This window comes from Pleurodeles waltl, chromosome 5, assembly GCF_031143425.1.
Source record: "Pleurodeles waltl isolate 20211129_DDA chromosome 5, aPleWal1.hap1.20221129, whole genome shotgun sequence".
In the NCBI taxonomy this organism is placed as follows: Eukaryota; Metazoa; Chordata; class Amphibia; order Caudata; family Salamandridae; genus Pleurodeles; species Pleurodeles waltl.
The window spans coordinates 1,873,071,040-1,873,089,026 of NC_090444.1; the positions used below are offsets into that span (position 1 = coordinate 1,873,071,040).

The 17,987-nt window shown below is 49.4% G+C and overlaps 1 protein-coding gene across 3 annotated transcripts in view; it reads right to left on the minus strand.

Moving 5' to 3' along the window:
• The window catches only part of PPP2R5D (protein phosphatase 2 regulatory subunit B'delta), a 501,712-nt gene that overhangs the window by 52,227 nt on the left and 431,498 nt on the right, over positions 1-17,987 (minus strand). For 2 of the 3 annotated variants that reach the window (XM_069236432.1, XM_069236433.1), the window contains exon 14: positions 12,195-12,267. In XM_069236432.1, the coding sequence (XP_069092533.1) occupies positions 12,195-12,267 (73 nt within the window). Of the gene's footprint in view, positions 1-10,100; positions 10,176-12,194; positions 12,268-17,987 lie in introns of all 3 variants that reach the window. The other variant, XM_069236434.1, reaches the window with a different exon arrangement.

Here is a 17,987-nt window from a genome sequence, read left to right on the forward strand (position 1 = left end):
TGAAGACATAGAATGCTCTTCAGTATAGGAGCCTGAAACTGGGTCTGTTGGTGCTTTTTTCGGCTCCGAAAACCCTGTTGTTTGTCTTTTCGGCTCCGAGGTAACCTTCCTCTTCTTTTGTGCCAAAAAATCTTGGCCCCTATGGTCTTCGGCGCCACTGTCTTGGCGTCGATCCGTGTCGACACCGAACTCTCGGTGTCGATGCTTCTCTTTAGCACTCTCTCGGTCCCGAGGAGGCTGCGTGCCGGTGTCTCGACCGGAGTCGGACGATCTCGACACTGAATGGGCCTTTTTCGGTGCCGATTGTTGGTCACCGGTAATTTGGGTTGAGCCATGGCCGGTTGGCAGTGGCGTCCCCTGGGCCTTTTTGCCTTTTTTAAGTTCTGATCTCGACGTCTTACTCACAGTTTTTGTATTGTCGAGTTCGTCGGAGTCTGAATCCTGGATGGAAAAGGATTCCTCCTGTTCCTCTTCTGTCTCGAACTGTCGATGCTCCTTTGGCGTGGACGCCATCTGCAGTCTTCTCGCTCGACGGTCGCGCAGAGTTTTTCGGGACCGGAACGCCCGACAGGCCTCACAGGATTCTTCGCTGTGCTCGGGTGACAGGCACAGGTTACAGACCGAGTGTTGGTCCGTATAAGGATATTTGTTGTGGCATTCAGGGCAGAATCGAAACGGGGTCCGTTCCATCGGCGTTGTTCTCCACGCGGTCGGGCCGACTAGGCCCCGACGGTGTGCTGAAATCTACCCCGAAGGGCACCGAAGCGCTTCGATGTTCAATGCGTCGTCGTGTGTGTTTATCTCGAACCGGATCGCAACGATACCGTCGAAAATCTTCAGTTTTCAGCTATCTTTCCGTTCCGAAACTCGGAGCGACAGGAACACGTCCGAACCCGATGGCGGAAAGAAAACAATCGAAGATGGAGTCGACGCCCATGCGCAATGAGCACAGAAGGAGGAGTCACTCGGTCCCGTGACTCGAAAACACTTCTTCGAAGAAAAACAACTTGTAACACTCCGACCCAACACCAGATGGCGAGCTATTGCAGAACATGTGTATCTACAGCGACAGATGCCATCGAACTAAAGAAAATACTCAGTCGTACAAAAACAAAGGTTCTTTCTTATGGTAGCAGAAACGCTAGAATACTAATAGACAGTTTCTCCAACTGGAGGTAAGTAAACACAGTAATTACATACACAATTGCAATCAGTAAGGAGCATGAAAACAACAAGCATTGGCAAAAGTATTAGAAAATAGTGAGGGCCATTGGGGAGGCCAAACCATATACTAAGAAAGTGGAATGTGAGTTGCAGTCCCCAACCTAAGGAGGTGGAATCGCTAGAGGGGAGCTGGAGGAACTAGGGACCCCAAGAGGTGAGTACCAGAGTGACCCCCAGCGACCAGGAGACCAGAGGTAAATAGCTGGTTTTCCCCAAAGCTAACTGGAGGACTTAGAAAAAGGATTGTGCAGCGCCCAGACTAGACTTGAAGAACCCAAAGGTGGATTCTGGCAGAAGAGGACCTGCAAAGGAAGGGGACCAAGTCCAGTTCGTGATGGGTGTGGCCAGTTGTGGCAGGAGCCACTACCCACCCTTCTGCGGATGCAAGACCAGGTCGATGCGGGGAGAAGACCAGCTTTGCAGTGCAGGAGTTGAAGGAGTCCCTGAGGAGATGTATATGGTGTCCTACATCGGCTGTTGGGTTGCAGAGGGTCAGTGGTGCAGGAGAACCACCAACAAGCCTTGGCAAAAGGAAAAAAAAAGGAGAGTTGCAAGGCTGAAGAGGACCAGCAAGGTCCAGGGGACTTGACCCTTGGAGGGGAGTCTGAGGTGACCCTGAGCAGTCAGGAGAGCAAACGGAAGCAGTCTCACCCACCGCAGGCAACCCAAAAGCAGCAGGCACAGCAAGTCGCAGTGAGGCCTTGTCAGCACACCTGAAGAATCCCACGTCGTTGGAGCAGCAGACTGAGCTTTGCAGGAAGGAGAGCTGGAGACCAGGGCTACATGGAGCCTAAAAGATCCCTTGGAGCAGGAGCAAACAAGCCTTGGTAGCGGCAAGTGTTGCGGTGCACAGGTGTACTGTTCTGCAAGGAGAGGTGAGGCCTTACTGTCTCCCAAGTTGGGAGCTGGCAGAGAGGACCAAGGGGACCCCTCCAGACCACCATCCGTGATGCAGGATCCACGCAGCTCCGGAGGAGAGCAGTTTGTGGCTGCAGTCGGTGCCTGCCACTGCAGGGGAGTGACTCCTTCACTCCAAGGGAGATTCCTTTTAACTTCTTGGTGCACCTCGAGTCTCGCCGACCTCAGAGCATGCACAGCCGGGGAAACGTTGCAGTTGCTGGAAAAAGCTGGAGAAACAATGTTGCAATCGGAGTTGTTGCTGAAGTTGCAGATTGTTGGTTCCTGAAGAGTCTAGTTGCGGTTCCAGTGGCCAGAAGATAAAGTAAACGATGCAGAGGAGTCCTGGTGGAATCCTGTATGTCGAATCTGGGGACTCACCGTCAAGAGAGTCCCTAAATAGCCCTAAAAGGGGGGTTGGTCACCGAGCAAAGTGTCCACCTATCAGGAAGGGGCTGTGACGTCATCTGCCTGACCTGGCCACTCTGATGCTCCCAGGGGCCTCTGCACATCTTGGATTCAAGACAGCAGAATCAAGTGGCCACCTGGAAGAGCTCTGGGCACCACCCCTGGGGTGGTGCTGGTCACTACCCTTTCCTCTGTCCAGTTTCGTGTCAGAGCAGGGACTGAGGGTCCCTGGACTGGTGCAAACCGGTTTATGCAAGAAGGCCACCAAATGTGCCCTACGAAGCAAACCGGTGGCTTGGGGAGGCTACTCCTTTCAAGCCGTGTAACATTTCCAAGGGAGAGGATGTTACCCCACCCCTCACACAGGAAATCCTTTGTTCTGCCTGAGCTGGTCAAGCAGCAGGACAGAAACCTGTCTGAGAGGTGGCAGCAGCTTGGGCTGCCCGGAAAAATCCAGAAGACTGGTAGGAGCCATGCTGGGGGTCCTCTAAGAAGCCCCCATAGTCCATGGAATCATACAACTAATACTGACAACAGTATTGGGGTATGATTCTGACGTGTGATACCCAACATGCCCAGGTTCGGAGTTCTCATTATGTATATGGACACAGGTAGTGACCTATGTCCAGTACACAGGTAAAATGGCTTCCCCACACTTACCCAAGGCCTTGGTACCGAAGTACCATATACTAGGAACTTATGAGGGGGCATCAGTATGCCAATTGTGGAGTGTACAAAAAGTCCTAAAGAACCAAATTTAGAGGGAGAGCGCACAATCACTGGAGTCCTAGTTAGCAGGATCCCAGTAAAAACAGTCCAAGCATAGTGATAGCGGCAAAAAGTGGGGGTAACCATGCCAATAAGAGGGTACTTTCCTACAGAAAGACCCAATGAGCGAGCCGTGGCACAACTGTCTTTGGGCTGAGTCACCTGCACACTGACGTGGAGAGCCATTGAATGCCACAGCCATCAAGGAAGCCTGGCCAACAGAGTAACCCGTAGACCGCATCGAAGCATGACACTGAAGCGTCACATGTATGCCAATTGCCAGACTCAACCAATCTGTTGTGACCAGACTTAGTTGGTGCAGAGCCACACAACACCCCCTACTGGCACACAGGAATACTGCTTTAGAGTTTTTTCCAGATCCAGACTGACACCTGGGAAACATTCACAAGGTAAGGAATCTGCAGTAGGAGGTGTTTAACAGAAAGCATCCAGCGCTGGAGGGGAGCAGATTAACACTGACCACCTGTTGCGCCAGGTTGTAATAAAAAATTGCACAATTAATGGAGAAAGCTAAGAGAAGTGAAAAGAAGTAAGTTGTTATTAAAATGTAAAATATATACATATGTTCTGTATCTGACCCAGGAACTGGGCTCATAATGTGGTTATATACATACCATTTCAAGATCAGAACCAGGTGTGGTCTTTGACTGTCTTCCTATCAAGCTGCAGGGACTCAAGAGTTTAACGTGGGGCTCACACTATGCAGACCACCTGTAGCTCCACAGTTGCCTCTATGGTCTACAAGTGATCCACAGTGAGGAGGACAGCCATTACCTTCCTGGTGAGGAAACTTTATCCATATTAACTAAGAACTGGACGCATGATTTGCATGGGTCATCTAGAATCCACGACAGGCCAGGGTCCTGATTGTCAAGGCCAGGAAGGATGTTGTCTACTTCTTAGACTGTGCTCAGATGAGCTGTCCTGGCTGCGTCCCCTATGGATCCATCTCAGGTCTTCACTTTGCTCAGTGGCACACACAGCACATCAGCCCCGGTGAGCACGAGGATGTACATCCAGCCAAGACTCCGAAAGACTTTTCCATTGAGACTTGGTGCCGCACTAAGGATGAGGGCTTCTCTAGGAAGAGGATGGGGGGTAACGGCCTGAGCTGCAACTCTGAAGCTGGGGTTAGAGTCTCGGGGTTGGGGCAACATTCTTTGATTCTGGGCAAATCACTTAATCCCCGTTTCTACAATTCAGCACCTTGAGACCCTCACGGGTGATTTGCAGCGTTTTACAAATCCTGGATTTATTTATTTATTCTACTGTTGTAACCCCAACAGCTCATCACAATTTGGGCCACCCTTCTCACTGAGGAAGAGAGTCTCAAGCAGGCATGAGATTTGGAAGAACCCTTTCTCACGGCCTCAATTTCAGACCATGGCCATTAAGTATCAATGTCCTAAAGCCAGTCTCCTGCGTGTCTGGGACTTCCCCAGCTTTCCGGCTGGGAAAAAGTGCCTGTTGCAACATGTTCCAGACCTTGAGCCAGAAGTTCCAAAGGTAGCCGTCCGTGCTGGGCTTTAACATAGTGCTCCGAGTATCCTGGAAAAGGCTGACCTGACTTCTACCCAGCAGATTCGAGACAAGCTGGGCTAGAGTTAGCAAACCCTGATCTTGTGTGTCAGCCATAGAACCGCCCACAACTGCTGAGTCGAAGTTGTTAACCAGGCTGGAAGGACCAGATGGACTCCTGAGAGCACTTCCTGCTACTGTCGGACAGCTAGAGAACTTGGAAGGTTCACATCTTCCGAAGCCTGGGGTGGCTGGGGATGGACCTAATGGCGTGCCTCCCAGTGCACTATTGTAGGAAAGTACCATCTTGCCTGGCATGTTACCCCCATTTACCTGGTAAAGGTTAGGTGCAAAGTTACTTAGTGTGAGGGCACCCTGGCACTAGCCAAGGTGCCCCCACATTGTTCAGAGCCAATTCACTGAACTTTGTGAGTGCGGGGACACCATTACACGCGTGCACTACATATAGGTCACTACCTATATGTAGCTTCACCATGGTAACTCCGAATATGGCCATGTAACATGTCTATGATCATGGAATTGCCCCCTCTATGCCATCCTGGCATTGTTGGTACAATTCCATGATCCCAGTGGTCTGTAGCACAGACCCTGGTACTGCCATACTGCCCTTCCTGGGGTTTCTCTGCAGCTGCTGCTGCTGCCAACCCCTCAGACAGGCAGCTGCCCTCCTGGGGTCCAGCCAGGCCTGGCCCAGGATGGCAGAACAAAGAACTTCCTCTGAGAGAGGGTGTGACACCCTCTCCCTTTGGAAAATGGTGTGAAGGCAGGGGAGGAGTAGCCTCCCCCAGCCTCTGGAAATGCTTTGTTGGGCACAGATGTGCCCAATTCTGCATAAGCCAGTCTACACCGGTTCAGGGACCCCTTAGCCCCTGCTCTGGCGCGAAACTGGACAAAGGAAAGGGGAGTGACCACTCCCCTGACCTGCACCTCCCCTGGGAGGTGTCCAGAGCTCCTCCAGTGTGCTCCAGACCTCTGCCATCTTGGAAACAGAGGTGCTGCTGGCACACTGGACTGCTCTGAGTGGCCAGTGCCACCAGGTGACGTCAGAGACTCCTTGTGATAGGCTCCTTCAGGTGTTAGTAGCCTTTCCTCTCTCCTAGGTAGCCAAACCCTCTTTTCTGGCTATTTAGGGTCTCTGTCTCTGGGGAAACTTCAGATAACGAATGCACGAGCTCAGCCGAGTTCCTCTGCATCTCCCTCTTCACCTTCTGATAAGGAATCGACCGCTGACCGCGCTGGAAGCCTGCAAACCTGCAACATAGTAGCAAAGACGACTACTGCAACTCTGTAACGCTGATCCTGCCGCCTTCTCGACTGTTTTCCTGCTTGTGCATGCTGTGGGGGTAGTCTGCCTCCTCTCTGCACCAGAAGCTCCGAAGAAATCTCCCGTGGGTCGACGGAATCTTCCCCCTGCAACCGCAGGCACCAAAAAGCTGCATTACCGGTCCCTTGGGTCTCCTCTCAGCACGACGAGCGAGGTCCCTCGAATCCAGCGACACCGTCCAAGTGACCCCCACAGTCCAGTGACTCTTCAGCCCAAGTTTGGTGGAGGTAAGTCCTTGCCTCACCTCGCTGGGCTGCATTGCTGGGAACCGCGACTTTGCAAGCTTCTCCGGCCCCTGTGCACTTCCGGCGGAAATCCTGTGTGCACAGCCAAGCCTGGGTCCACGGCACTCTAACCTGCATTGCACGACTTTCTAAGTTGGTCTCCGGCGACGTGGGACTCCTTTGTGCAACTTCGGCGAGCACCGTTTCACGCATCCTCGTAGTGCCTGTTTCTGGCACTTCTCCGGGTGCTACCTGCTTCAGTGAGGGCTCTTTGTCTTGCTCGACGTCCCCTCTCTCTGCAGGTCCAATTTGCGACCTCCTGGTCCCTCCTGGGCCCCAGCAGCGTCCAAAAACGCCAAACGCACGATTTGCGTGTAGCAAGGCTTGTTGGCGTCCATCCGGCGGGAAAACACTTCTGCACGACTCTCCAAGGCGTGGGGGATCCATCCTCCAAAGGGGAAGTCTCTAGCCCTTGTCGTTCCTGCAGTATTCACAGTTCTTCAGCCTAGTAAGAGCTTCTTTGCACCAACCGCTGGCATTTCTTGGGCATCTGCCCATCTCCGAGCTGCTTGTGACTTTTGGACTTGGTCCCCTTGTTCCACAGGTACCCTCAGACAGGAATCCATCGTTGTTGCATTGCTGATTTGTGTTTTCCTTGCATTCTCCCTCTAACACGACTATTTTGTCCTTAGGGGAACTTTAGTGCACTTTGCACTCACTTTTCAGGGTCTTGGGGAGGGTTATTTTTCTAACTCTCACTATTTTCTAATAGTCCCAGCGACCCTCTACACGGTCACATAGGTTTGGGGTCCATTCGTGGTTCGCATTCCACTTCTGGAGTATATGGTTTGTGTTGCCCCTATCCCTATGTTTCCCCATTGCATCCTATTGTAACTATACATTGTTTGCACTGTTTTCTAAGACTATACTGCATATTTTTGCTATTGTGTATATATATCTTGTGTATATTTCCTATCCTCTCACTGAGGGTACACTCTAAGATACTTTGGCATATTGTCATAAAAATAAAGTACCTTTATTTTTAGTATAACTGTGTATTGTGTTTTCTTATGATATTGTGCATATGACACTAAGTGGTACTGTAGTAGCTTCACACGTCTCCTAGTTCAGCCTGAGCTGCTTTGCTAAGCTACCATTATCTATCAGCCTAAGCTGCTAGACACCCTATACACTAATAAGGGATAACTGGGCCTGGTGCAAGGTGCAAGTACCCCTTGGTACTCACTACAAGCCAGTCCAGCCTCCTACAACTATTAACTGCACGGATGCTTTGTGTTCACTGACTGGGCGATGATATACTTTTAAACTGACTTCTGCAGGGTGCAGGGGACAAGAAGAGTGTCAAGAAATGCAGTGAAACATGCACATGACGAGCCGGTTCCACGTGTGGCGCAAGCCTCTGGGAAGTGACAGCTGGTCCTGTGCCTCAACCTCCCTGTGAAACAGGCCCACAGCAATGCACCCCGACAGAATGTGGCTCAACTCAGGGGTTTGGAAGATCAGCATCCTGGCAAGGAGCAGGGACTGACCAGCCAGCGCCATGTAGGATAAGGATAGGGCTATCAACGGGCTCTGAGGTCCCAGGAGCTTCACCCCCTTTCCAGGGACCCAAAAGTAACGAGTGTCTGCAGCAGGTGATCTGGTACCGTGGACAAGTGGTCTTCCCCTGATTACTCGCATCTCATGCGAAGGCCACAGTGGAGGAAGTCTTACTACTTCATTGGCAGAAGGAGTAACTGGGAAAAATATCTAAAAAGAGCTAAGGATATCTGAGCAAGACTTGGATTATTAACTGACTGAGCACCACAAAGGCATGCTCTGATGCACAAAAAAAGTTAACAGGCTACGGTTGGCATATTTAGTGCACGACAAGCAGTGTGTGTAGCACAATCTCAACAGGTATAAAAGCAATTCCCAGGGCCTTCTCTGGTCTAAAAGTAGCACATCTTTTACAAGTTATCACAAGTGAAGTGCGCTCATCTGGCCGGGCCTAGAGCCAAGCCCCACAGAGAGCTCCAGCTCCAAGAGAGGTCACTGGCAGGACGCGTCCGGTTTTGCAGGGTTCTTCCCCTCTAGAGGAGCTTGCAGATTAAGGGGACCAAAGGGAGCATGAAGAGGATTTTCCAGTGCCGGATCCTCTCCCTGGAAGTCCTCATGTCACGACACCGGTAAAGGAGGGGGGCAGACTGGCGAAGATCGCTCACGATTGGAGCTGGATTACTTCAAACATTTGGGTCTTGCAAACCAAAAATGGGTTTCACATAGAGTTTAATGAGTTTCCAAGGAAAGACTGTTGGCCCCGTCTGATTTCCTTCTCCCAATCAGTGTCCAAGCTAATAGATGCAGAAGTCAAGACTCTGCACAAGAAAAGTGCAATCACACCCGCACATCTACACTCCGAAGTTTTGTCGGCAATGTGTCTGTGGAGGAGAAAACGAAACCTCAAGGAGTTTGCTGGGTGGCTGGTATACCGCCGCTTCAAGATGGCGGGATCTGCCTCCTCCAAGACATCCTAAGCCTGGGGGAAAGGATGAGACGTTTGGATCTGAAGGACAGTTCAACCACATTGAAGGTTCTCACAGTTCATATGGACACAAGTAGTCTGAGATCACAATGCTGTCGATCGGTTTCACCAGTGCCATGGTGGTTTACTAAGGCTTTAAAACTGGTCTCAGGACATTCGTCTTATCGTCTATTTAGATGATAACTTGTTGATGGACCAATCCCGCTCCAGACTGATGAAGCACCAGTCAATGACAATCTCTCCTCTCTGCAAGGGTTTGGGTTTGTTCAGAGAAACCCCTTCTGGTTCCTCAAGAGGAAATAGCCCTTTTGGGATTCAAAAGTTTTGGTAAAGTTGACTCAGTCTTCTGGCAAGGACATTGGCGAATCTACATCAGGACCTGAGATGACACTAGCCAAATCCACAACGTCTTTAAGGCAGATTGCTCGAATATTGGCTCACGTATCTTCCGATTAAGCGATCTTTCCAGTGTCGATCCACTACAGGGCTCTATATAGCGTGAAGGCGTCGCATCTGAGGAAAGGCCTATCATATGTAGAGATGGATTCCATCCTAGTGGAAGCCAGTGAGGAACTTCGCTGGGGGCTCCTCACGTGGAGGCCTGGGGCGTGCATAATCCTCATTTGCAGTCCTGGCAGAATAAAACATTTCCCAGCTACCATGGAAGAAGGTTTCTATTCTATTAAGGACTCAATAGGCGTGAATTTTCCCTCCCCTGGTTTAATGGGGTTATCTACCCACCGTCACAGGGTCTGAAAGCCAATTTACTTTGAAGTCAACAATACAGTTACGTACAGGAGTAAGTAATGAGGTCTCAACCTTTAACTGTTTACTACGAGTGTCGCACGGTTTTGTTGACCTGTCTTGATTAATTGGTCAAAGGTCAGATTTTGAGGTCTGCCTTGAATGGCTCTAACAAGAAATGGACAGAAAAGGGAGTGAAGATCTGGAGTTTAACAATATGGCCGTGGTCACAGGAAGGAAGAGGGGATGTGACTGCAGGGGAGCTTCACGGGGTTGATGGGACAATCACTGGTGGAACTGTTTTTTCTCCTTTTCACATTTTAGTTGGAAATGTAGTTTTTGTTTATGTCTGATGTGAATGCTGCTGCAGAATATAGAAAATGGAATAAATATGCATACCACTCACCTCAGTGTCCTAATAAAACTAAAGCGTTCCTTTACAGCAGCTCGGAGTTGTTTTGTCTACAGTCCAAGGGGATGTCTAGATGAGAGAATTAAGTTTAAGTTAAATAATCCACATTGCCAATATCTCTCAGCAACATTTTCTGATCACAAGAGATCTGGGTTTTGCTTATCCAGCCGAGTTTGATTGAGGTGCCAATCAAAGACGTCTGATTATGTATAGCTGTGCATGTCGCCCCCCTCGGATCGGATGTCTGGTAGCTGGTGCTGCCGCAAGATGCTGTGCTCTGCAGACAAGTTCTAGTGTCTGAACGTCTTTGGCGAGGACTGGGAATGTTTGTTCCATTTGTAACATGGAGGTCACATTGTCTGTCGCAAAGAGAACACAACTACTTTATTCTGGGAAAAGTACAGTCCTTTCCTGATGGCCATCAGGCCCAAGACATTGACGTCAGGTCTGTTCCCTCCCATGACCAGTGGCCTTTTGTGGACAGATCCTATAAATGGACCCGCGAGGCTCAACAGCAGAGCACATCACTTGCTGGTGGATTTAATGACCTACTGTGGACTTGCTCTACTGGTTTCACCAAGACGGGGTTGGCTTCATTTGGAGTTTTACAACTATTCATTCCTAAAGTGTGTCTAAGATCTGAATGATCTGAATGCAGTGCTAGTCTAGTAACCCCAGCAGTGGTTGTTTTCTAAACTGAAAGAAGGGGATGGAACGCATCAAACAATGTCAGAACCTTCTTGAGAAGGTCCAATGAGTTAAGAGTCCTCTTCTGAGGCTCGCACAGGGCGCGATAATTTGATTAGGAACCCCCCATAGTGGAGCATCTAAAATGTCTCCTTAAAATCAAATGCCCAGATGAGCGAGGCCTTGCTTACGTTGAGAGTAAGACCCAGGCTGTGAAACAGCTGTAGACAGGCTCACATGGACACACTGGCTGAGCACCTGAAAGTACTCTTTACAGCTGGCATCGAGGTTGAGAAAGACTTGATGACATTGTCTAAGCATAAAAATTGCAACGTGTACTGTGCATTTTGTGAGACTCCTGAAGGCAGACTTGAGGCCAGATGGAAGGACTCGGACATGGTGTTGGCGACTGGCCCCTTTATTATGAGTAAATTTGCAATGCCTGGAGTGAATGGGAAAACAAAAATATCCATTCTTCAATACTGAATATCACTACTCCTTCAAAACGTCGTTTAGAGAGGGAGGTGAACTACCCGCCTTTCAGGGTCTTGGTCGAGAATTTCCGGCATTTCTCCAATCGCTGGACTTACGCCTGGCGTACAAGCAGAATATACCGTCCCGAAGAAGGTCTTGTTCGTGTTAATCCACAAGCCCAGGCCACAAAGACAACTCACTGAAGGAGAGAAAGAGCTGCCAAATGGGTGACGAACACTTGGAAAGTCACAAATATTTATCCAAAAACAACGTACGAGGAAGAGCTTGCAGCCTTGGCAAGGGCTCCGTTCACAGGACATGCAGTCGAAAGGGGGTCTGGCGGCCTCTGGGAGAAGTGGCATTTAAAGCGATCCCGCCTTACCGAATGAAGCACTGAGGATTTTCAACCAACACAAGTGTCCTATTAAAGGGAGTGCTTGCAGCTATGCGAAAAGTTGTATACTACTTCTATACGTCAGCGTTACCACAGGAAACTATTTGAGCAGACGCGCCAATGACACATCCAGAGCTGGAGAAGCTGTGACCAGAGACTTTGGGTGAAGGGTGGGCACTGGGGAGAGAATGTTGTGTGAAGGGGTAACTGCACAGCGTTGGAATAGAAAGGAGAACTCAGCGGAGGGCAATGTAACAGGAGGAATGGAATAAGAATCTGAGCGCAAAGGAGGATGTGGGGAGCGCACAGAGAGGAGGTGTGCGGGGGGAGTCAAGGGAAGACTGCGCAGAAAGAGGACCCAGGGGGTGGAGGCAGAGTCAAGAGGCTGATGTGGGCATGAAGGGATGTTTTAATGAAAGACACGGGCTTTGTGAAGGGAGAGACGTCGCTTCAGCTGCAATGAACAGGATTTCAAGGCATCGCAGCGCTGAAAGGTGGAGTAAACGCCGGTCACAAACACCTCTGACATTTACCTGAGGGTTTAAGCGGGCGAGTTCTTCTATCTTGTGCCACATTTCTTCTCGCTCTTTTACTTTAAATTTTCCTCTGGAAAAGAAGAGATTGAGATATCACTCAGTGATGCTGAGAGGTGACTGTACAACTGTTTCGAAAACATGTGAATGAGATTATTCCGAGACATGGGCTTCTGTGCCAGTGCTGCGGTCTGCTGCCTGCAGAGGTCACAGCAGACTCCCCCCGATACCCCTACACCCAGAGGAGGCGTAAACCCTCCTGTCTGATACTCATACCTGCAGAGGAGGCGTAAACTCTCCTGTCTGATACTCATACCTGCAGGAGGCGTAGACCCTCCTGTATGATATTCCTACATCCAGAGGAGACGTAAGCCTCCTGTCTGATACTCCTACACCCAGAGGAGGCGTAAACCCTCCTGTCTGATACTCCTACATCCAGAGGAGGCGTAGACCCTCCTGTATGATACTCATACCTGCAGAGGAGGCGTAAACCCTCCTGTCCGATACTCCTACACCCAGAGGAGGCGTAAACCCTCCTGTCGGATACTCCTACATCCAGAGGAGGTGTAAACCCTTCTGTATGATACTCATACCTGCAGAGGAGGTGTAAACCCTCCTGTCTGATACTCATACACACAGAGGAGGCGTAAACCCTCCTGTCCGATACTCCTACACCCAGAGGAGGCGTAAACCCTCCTGTCTGATACTCCTACACACAGAGGAAGAGTAAACCCTCCTGTCTGATACTCATACACACAGAGGAAGAGTAAACCCTCCTGTCTGATACTCCTACACCCAGAGGAGGCGTAGACCCTCCTGTTAATGGGAACTCAGCAGCCACCACAACCCACCTCCTGGCTGCAGCCACGGCCACGACCAGCCCTTTAGAAGAGATACAAATTTATGGTCTGCAAGATCATGGCTACAGACGGGGAAGAAGAACGAATCACAAACTCTTCTGTTCCATGGCCATGAACATTCAGACTGAGACCTGCAATGCAATTCAACGCAACGGTAGACACCTTCCAGAGCAGGCCCTGCCGCAAGGACCAACTCTACAGGAAACCTGTGTAAGCAGCAGCAATGTTATCGTAAGGGCAAGGCCCAGCAAGTAAAGGGCACGTCCTCTACGCTGTCGGCCATCCTCAGTTATTCTTTTAAGTCTCAGTGTAGTGAATGACAATGTGAATGTAGTGAATGAAACTTAAGCAACGGATATTTGACTGGAAATGAAAGCTACGTGTAACAAGCCTGCACGTCGAGGGACACTTCCAGAAGCTGGCTCGTCCGCACGTCGAGTGACACTCCCAGAAGCTGGCTCGCCCGCACGTCGAGTGACACTCCCAGAAGCTGGCTCGCCCGCACGTCGAGTGACACTCCCAGAAGCTGGCTCGCCCGCACGTCGAGTGACACTCCCAGAAGCTGGCTCGCCCTCACGTCGAGTGACACTCCCAGAAGCTGGCTCGCCCGCACGTCGAGTGACACTCCCAGAAGCTGGCTCGCCCGCACGTCGAGTGACACTCCCAGAAGCTGGCTCGCCCGCACGTCGAGTGACACTCCCAGAAGCTGGCTCGCCCGCACGTCGAGTGACACTCCCAGAAGCTGGCTCGCCCGCACGTCGAGTGACACTCCCAGAAGCTGGCTCGCCCGCACGTCGAGTGACACTCCCAGAAGCTGGCTCGCCCGCACGTCGAGTGACACTCCCAGAAGCTGGCTCGCCCGCACGTCGAGGGACACTCCCAGAAGCTGGCTCGCCCGCACGTCGAGGGACACTCCCAGAAGCTGGCTCGTCCGCACGCCTGCAGAGCCAGAGGCGGCTTTGGAAGGAGAGCGAGAAAAAGAATCCACTCTTAAGGTACTCAAGATTTGATATTAATGAAAAACTAACGAGTACCATGTTTGAAGGCTTAAAACCAACACCAAAGGTTACACCCAACACTGGCAGAGGAGAAGGAAACTTAGGGGAAAATCTGGTAATAAAAATAAACTAGACACGCGGGCCTAACCCAGTGGGTTCTGGAATCGGATAGCACCTTTCCAACGCGCCTACTGATCTCCACGGAGCCTTGCACATGTCACTTTGAACAGTTGTAACTGCCTTCACACTGCAGCACAGTGCATGTGCTTACAAGAGGCCCTTAGACTTTGAGAGAAAGGTATTACAGCAATCGCTATCCATCCAGATAGGCTCAGTTATGAGGAAGCCGATCGAGTGATGAGAACAGAAGCTACAAAAATTCATCTGAAAGACAATGGTTCTCTAAATACCATCTTACAGTCCTCGAGGTGTAGAGGCTCCACTGACGCCGACTAGACGTATTCAAAAGGGAAGAGTGCATCAACACTGAGTGCAGCTAAGGGAACTTCTAGAGACTAAAACAGGAGATCATATGCGGTCGATTAAAGATAAGGAGTACCATCCCCGCTGCAGAGTTCATAGATTCAACTGTTTCTCAAGAACCTGCCCCAGCGAAGGTGCCGCAGGATTGCAGAAGGACACATCACATTGTTCGGGATCCTCAACAGGAATCTGCCTGCAAGGAAGTCTTCTGATTGGCTGGATAAGCAGGTTGCAGATCCCACCACTGGCAAGGTGAGCCTGTAGCAATGAAGAGGATGTTCATTGCGTATAGCTTGAGTCGAACAGTTACTTTAAAAGCTGAGGAAATTCCTCAACCACTTCATGAAAACAGTGTTCCTTTTGCAACTGTACTCCACTTACCTGGATGAACAATCTTGGCATTTGCGTTTGTTTCAAAGGCGATGAAGTTAATATCTGTTGAGGCCTAGTTTTAATTTGTTCAGAAAGACTTCTGTTCTTCCAAGGCGTGTCGGCTAAGCTTGCCTTCATTCCAGTTGGTAAATCCTAGCAGGTGGACTGCTGAAATGCTGATGACCTGATAGCGCCAAGTACTCTGCACTTTTCTGAAAAGACACTATTCCGTTCTTCCTCCTCAATAACTGGATATACTCTGGTGGTGACGTCAGCCAGCAGCAACAGAGTCGAAGGATGTCGCTGGGATAAAAGAATTAAGGGACACTTATATCGCCCCTTAGCTATTGCAAACTGATGTGATCATGAATCAATAGGTTAACTCTACAATGCACTTCATGACTGACTCGCATGCAGACGTTTTTGAAAAGACGCGCTGAGGACTGTCCTCCTCGGACCCCACTAGATCAGCGATTGGACGGCTGCCTTGTCATCAATGTCTTGTTCTTCCTATGTACGTTGTTTGAGAACAATGGCTCGGGATTCTCGTAAGAGTCTAAGCTATAATCTTGTGCTTGGAAATATTCCAGTACCTGGGACTAATAGTCTGAACAATCCGGTTTAGCAAAAACACACTGAAACTGTAAGAAAGGAATCCTAAACCTACGCTATGCAAATCTCTATTTTGGAAGGAACATGGCTGTAAACGTACCACCGATACCGAGAACGTGATGCAGCCCACGGTTCGGGGTAAAGCACATGGGTGGAGACGTGGAGCGGCATCGGCAGGATGTGGAAGAACACGAAGGTTCTTACTTGGAGGTGTAGTTTTGCAGCTTGACGATTTTCTGGGTTCACAAGCTAAGCATTATTCTGCCATCTAGTGTGGGGTCTGCATTTTCTACTATCCCCCCCCCACCTTTGTTTGTTGGTGGGAGTCAACGGAATCACCATTTGGTGTCGTGTTGTCACACTTCCTCTGGATGTCTCCACCCAACTTTGTCATCTTTAGATTCTTTTTTTTTTCTTTTTTCCACCTTCTTGGTGAGGTGGGTGTGTCGCAGGTGAATCCAGAAAATCTTCAAGCTGCAAAACTACACCTACAAAACTTTTTTGTTTTGCCACATGAATATTTTCTGGATTCCCATGCTGTGCATTGAATTTAAAGCCATTTTCCTTGATTGTGGCGGCTGAGTTGAAGAGAAGTACTGATTTGTAAATACTCTTTGTCCTACCTGGGCCTCCGTACTCCTTTGTCTGTCAGTGCAGTAGTGTTTTGTGAAGGGATGCACTGAAGCCCAAGTTGCTGCTGTGCAGGTTTCTTGTAAGGGTTACCGTTGCTCCCTCTTCCGTGGAGAGTGCGCTCCTGGAGCTCTCGGGGAGGCTTCTCCTGCATTGCAGCGACATCATTGAATTAACTGAGGGACCCGTCTTGAATAGTATTCTTTCTTTTACGCTGCTCTCCCCATAAAGTTCTTAGAAAGCAACAAGTTGCTGAGATTTCCTAAAATGTTTAGTTCTCTCCATGTAATACACGATGCAACATTTTATATCAAATGCATGCAGCTTGCTTTCCGCATGCGTTTTTGGATTTTGAAAGAAACATGGTATTTGAATAGATTGATTAATGTGAAACTGCGCGTCCACCTTTGGTAAGAAATGAGGGTCCGTTCTCATGATAATTCAATCTCTAAGTATTTGTCAATAGGGCTCTTGAATAGTGAACGCCTGTAACTCACTCACTCTACGTAAAGAAGTAACTGCCACTAAACAATCTGTCTTTAACATTACCATTCGCAAAGTTGCTTTGTGTAAGGGCTCAAATGGGTTACCCATGAGTTAAGTAAGAACCAGGTTCATGTTCCATAAAGAGCCAGGGACCCTCCTTGGTGCTGCGATCCGCTTAACTCCTTGCAGGGATTGTTTCACCACTAGAGATGTGAAAAACCTTCTTCCCATTTGACCTCTTGTGTAAGCAACTATCGCAGCTAAATGAACTCTTAAAGAAGCAGAAGTTCTTTTTCAATAACGGAGTTAAATATTTCAGAAAAGTTTTCTCCTTTAATATTTTTACTGAATTTGTTCCTTCTAAACCATAATGTAAATCTTTTCCATTTTGCCATTTAAAATGTTCTTGTTACAGATGTTCTGGCCTCTCTTAAAACTGTTGTGTCTTTTGGTAGTTTCAAGCGCCCACATTATCGGTCTTCAGGAGCCAAGCTGCTAATTTCAAATATTCTGGCTCATAATGTAGAACTTTCCCTTTTCCCTGGGACAGCAAGTCTTGCCTTTTTGGCAGGCACTGAATATCCTTCTGTGCTATCAGCTCTGAGTACCGTGTTTGTCTTGCCCATTGTGGCGCTATCAGAAATAGCGTCATGTAGCTCCTCTTGCATTTGTTGAATACTCTGGGCAGTGGGGGAATTGGTGGGAAAGCGTAAGCAAATGTTCCTGACAAGTCTATCGAAAGGGCATCTCCCTGAGATTGTGGGTACGGGAGTTTGGATGCAAAGTTTTGTCATTTCGCGTTCCACAGGGTCGCAAACTGGTCTATTGATGGTGTCCCCATGCTTTGAAAATAGTGAGAACCACCTGATTCCACTCCCATTCGTGTGAGCCGGGGCCAGACTGCTCAACCTGTCTGCCTCGGAACTTTCCTTACCCGGTAAGTGAAATGCTTGAATCTGTCTCTCTGTATCGCTCATTTCCAGACCTGCTGAGATAACCTTGAGGGGGATGATTGGGTCCCACCCTGTGTGTTGAAATAGAACAATGCAGTTGTGTTGTCCGTCGGAACTAGAACCGTCTTTCAGTGAATGTGTTTCTGAAACGCTTCCATGGCTAACCAAACCGTCTTTAGTTCCAGGTAATGTAAGTGTTGCAATGCATCCCGATCCTTCCATATCCCTCTTACCTTTAGAGAGCCCATAGGAGCTGCGCATCCCATAGGTGAGGCATCTGTAGTTATGGTCACTGTAGGAGGTGTTGCAGGAATAGTCTTCCCCAAGTAAACCACGCCATTTCCTCCTGAACCTTCTGCGTGAACCACTAGATCTTCCCAACACCCAGTCGCTTGAGAC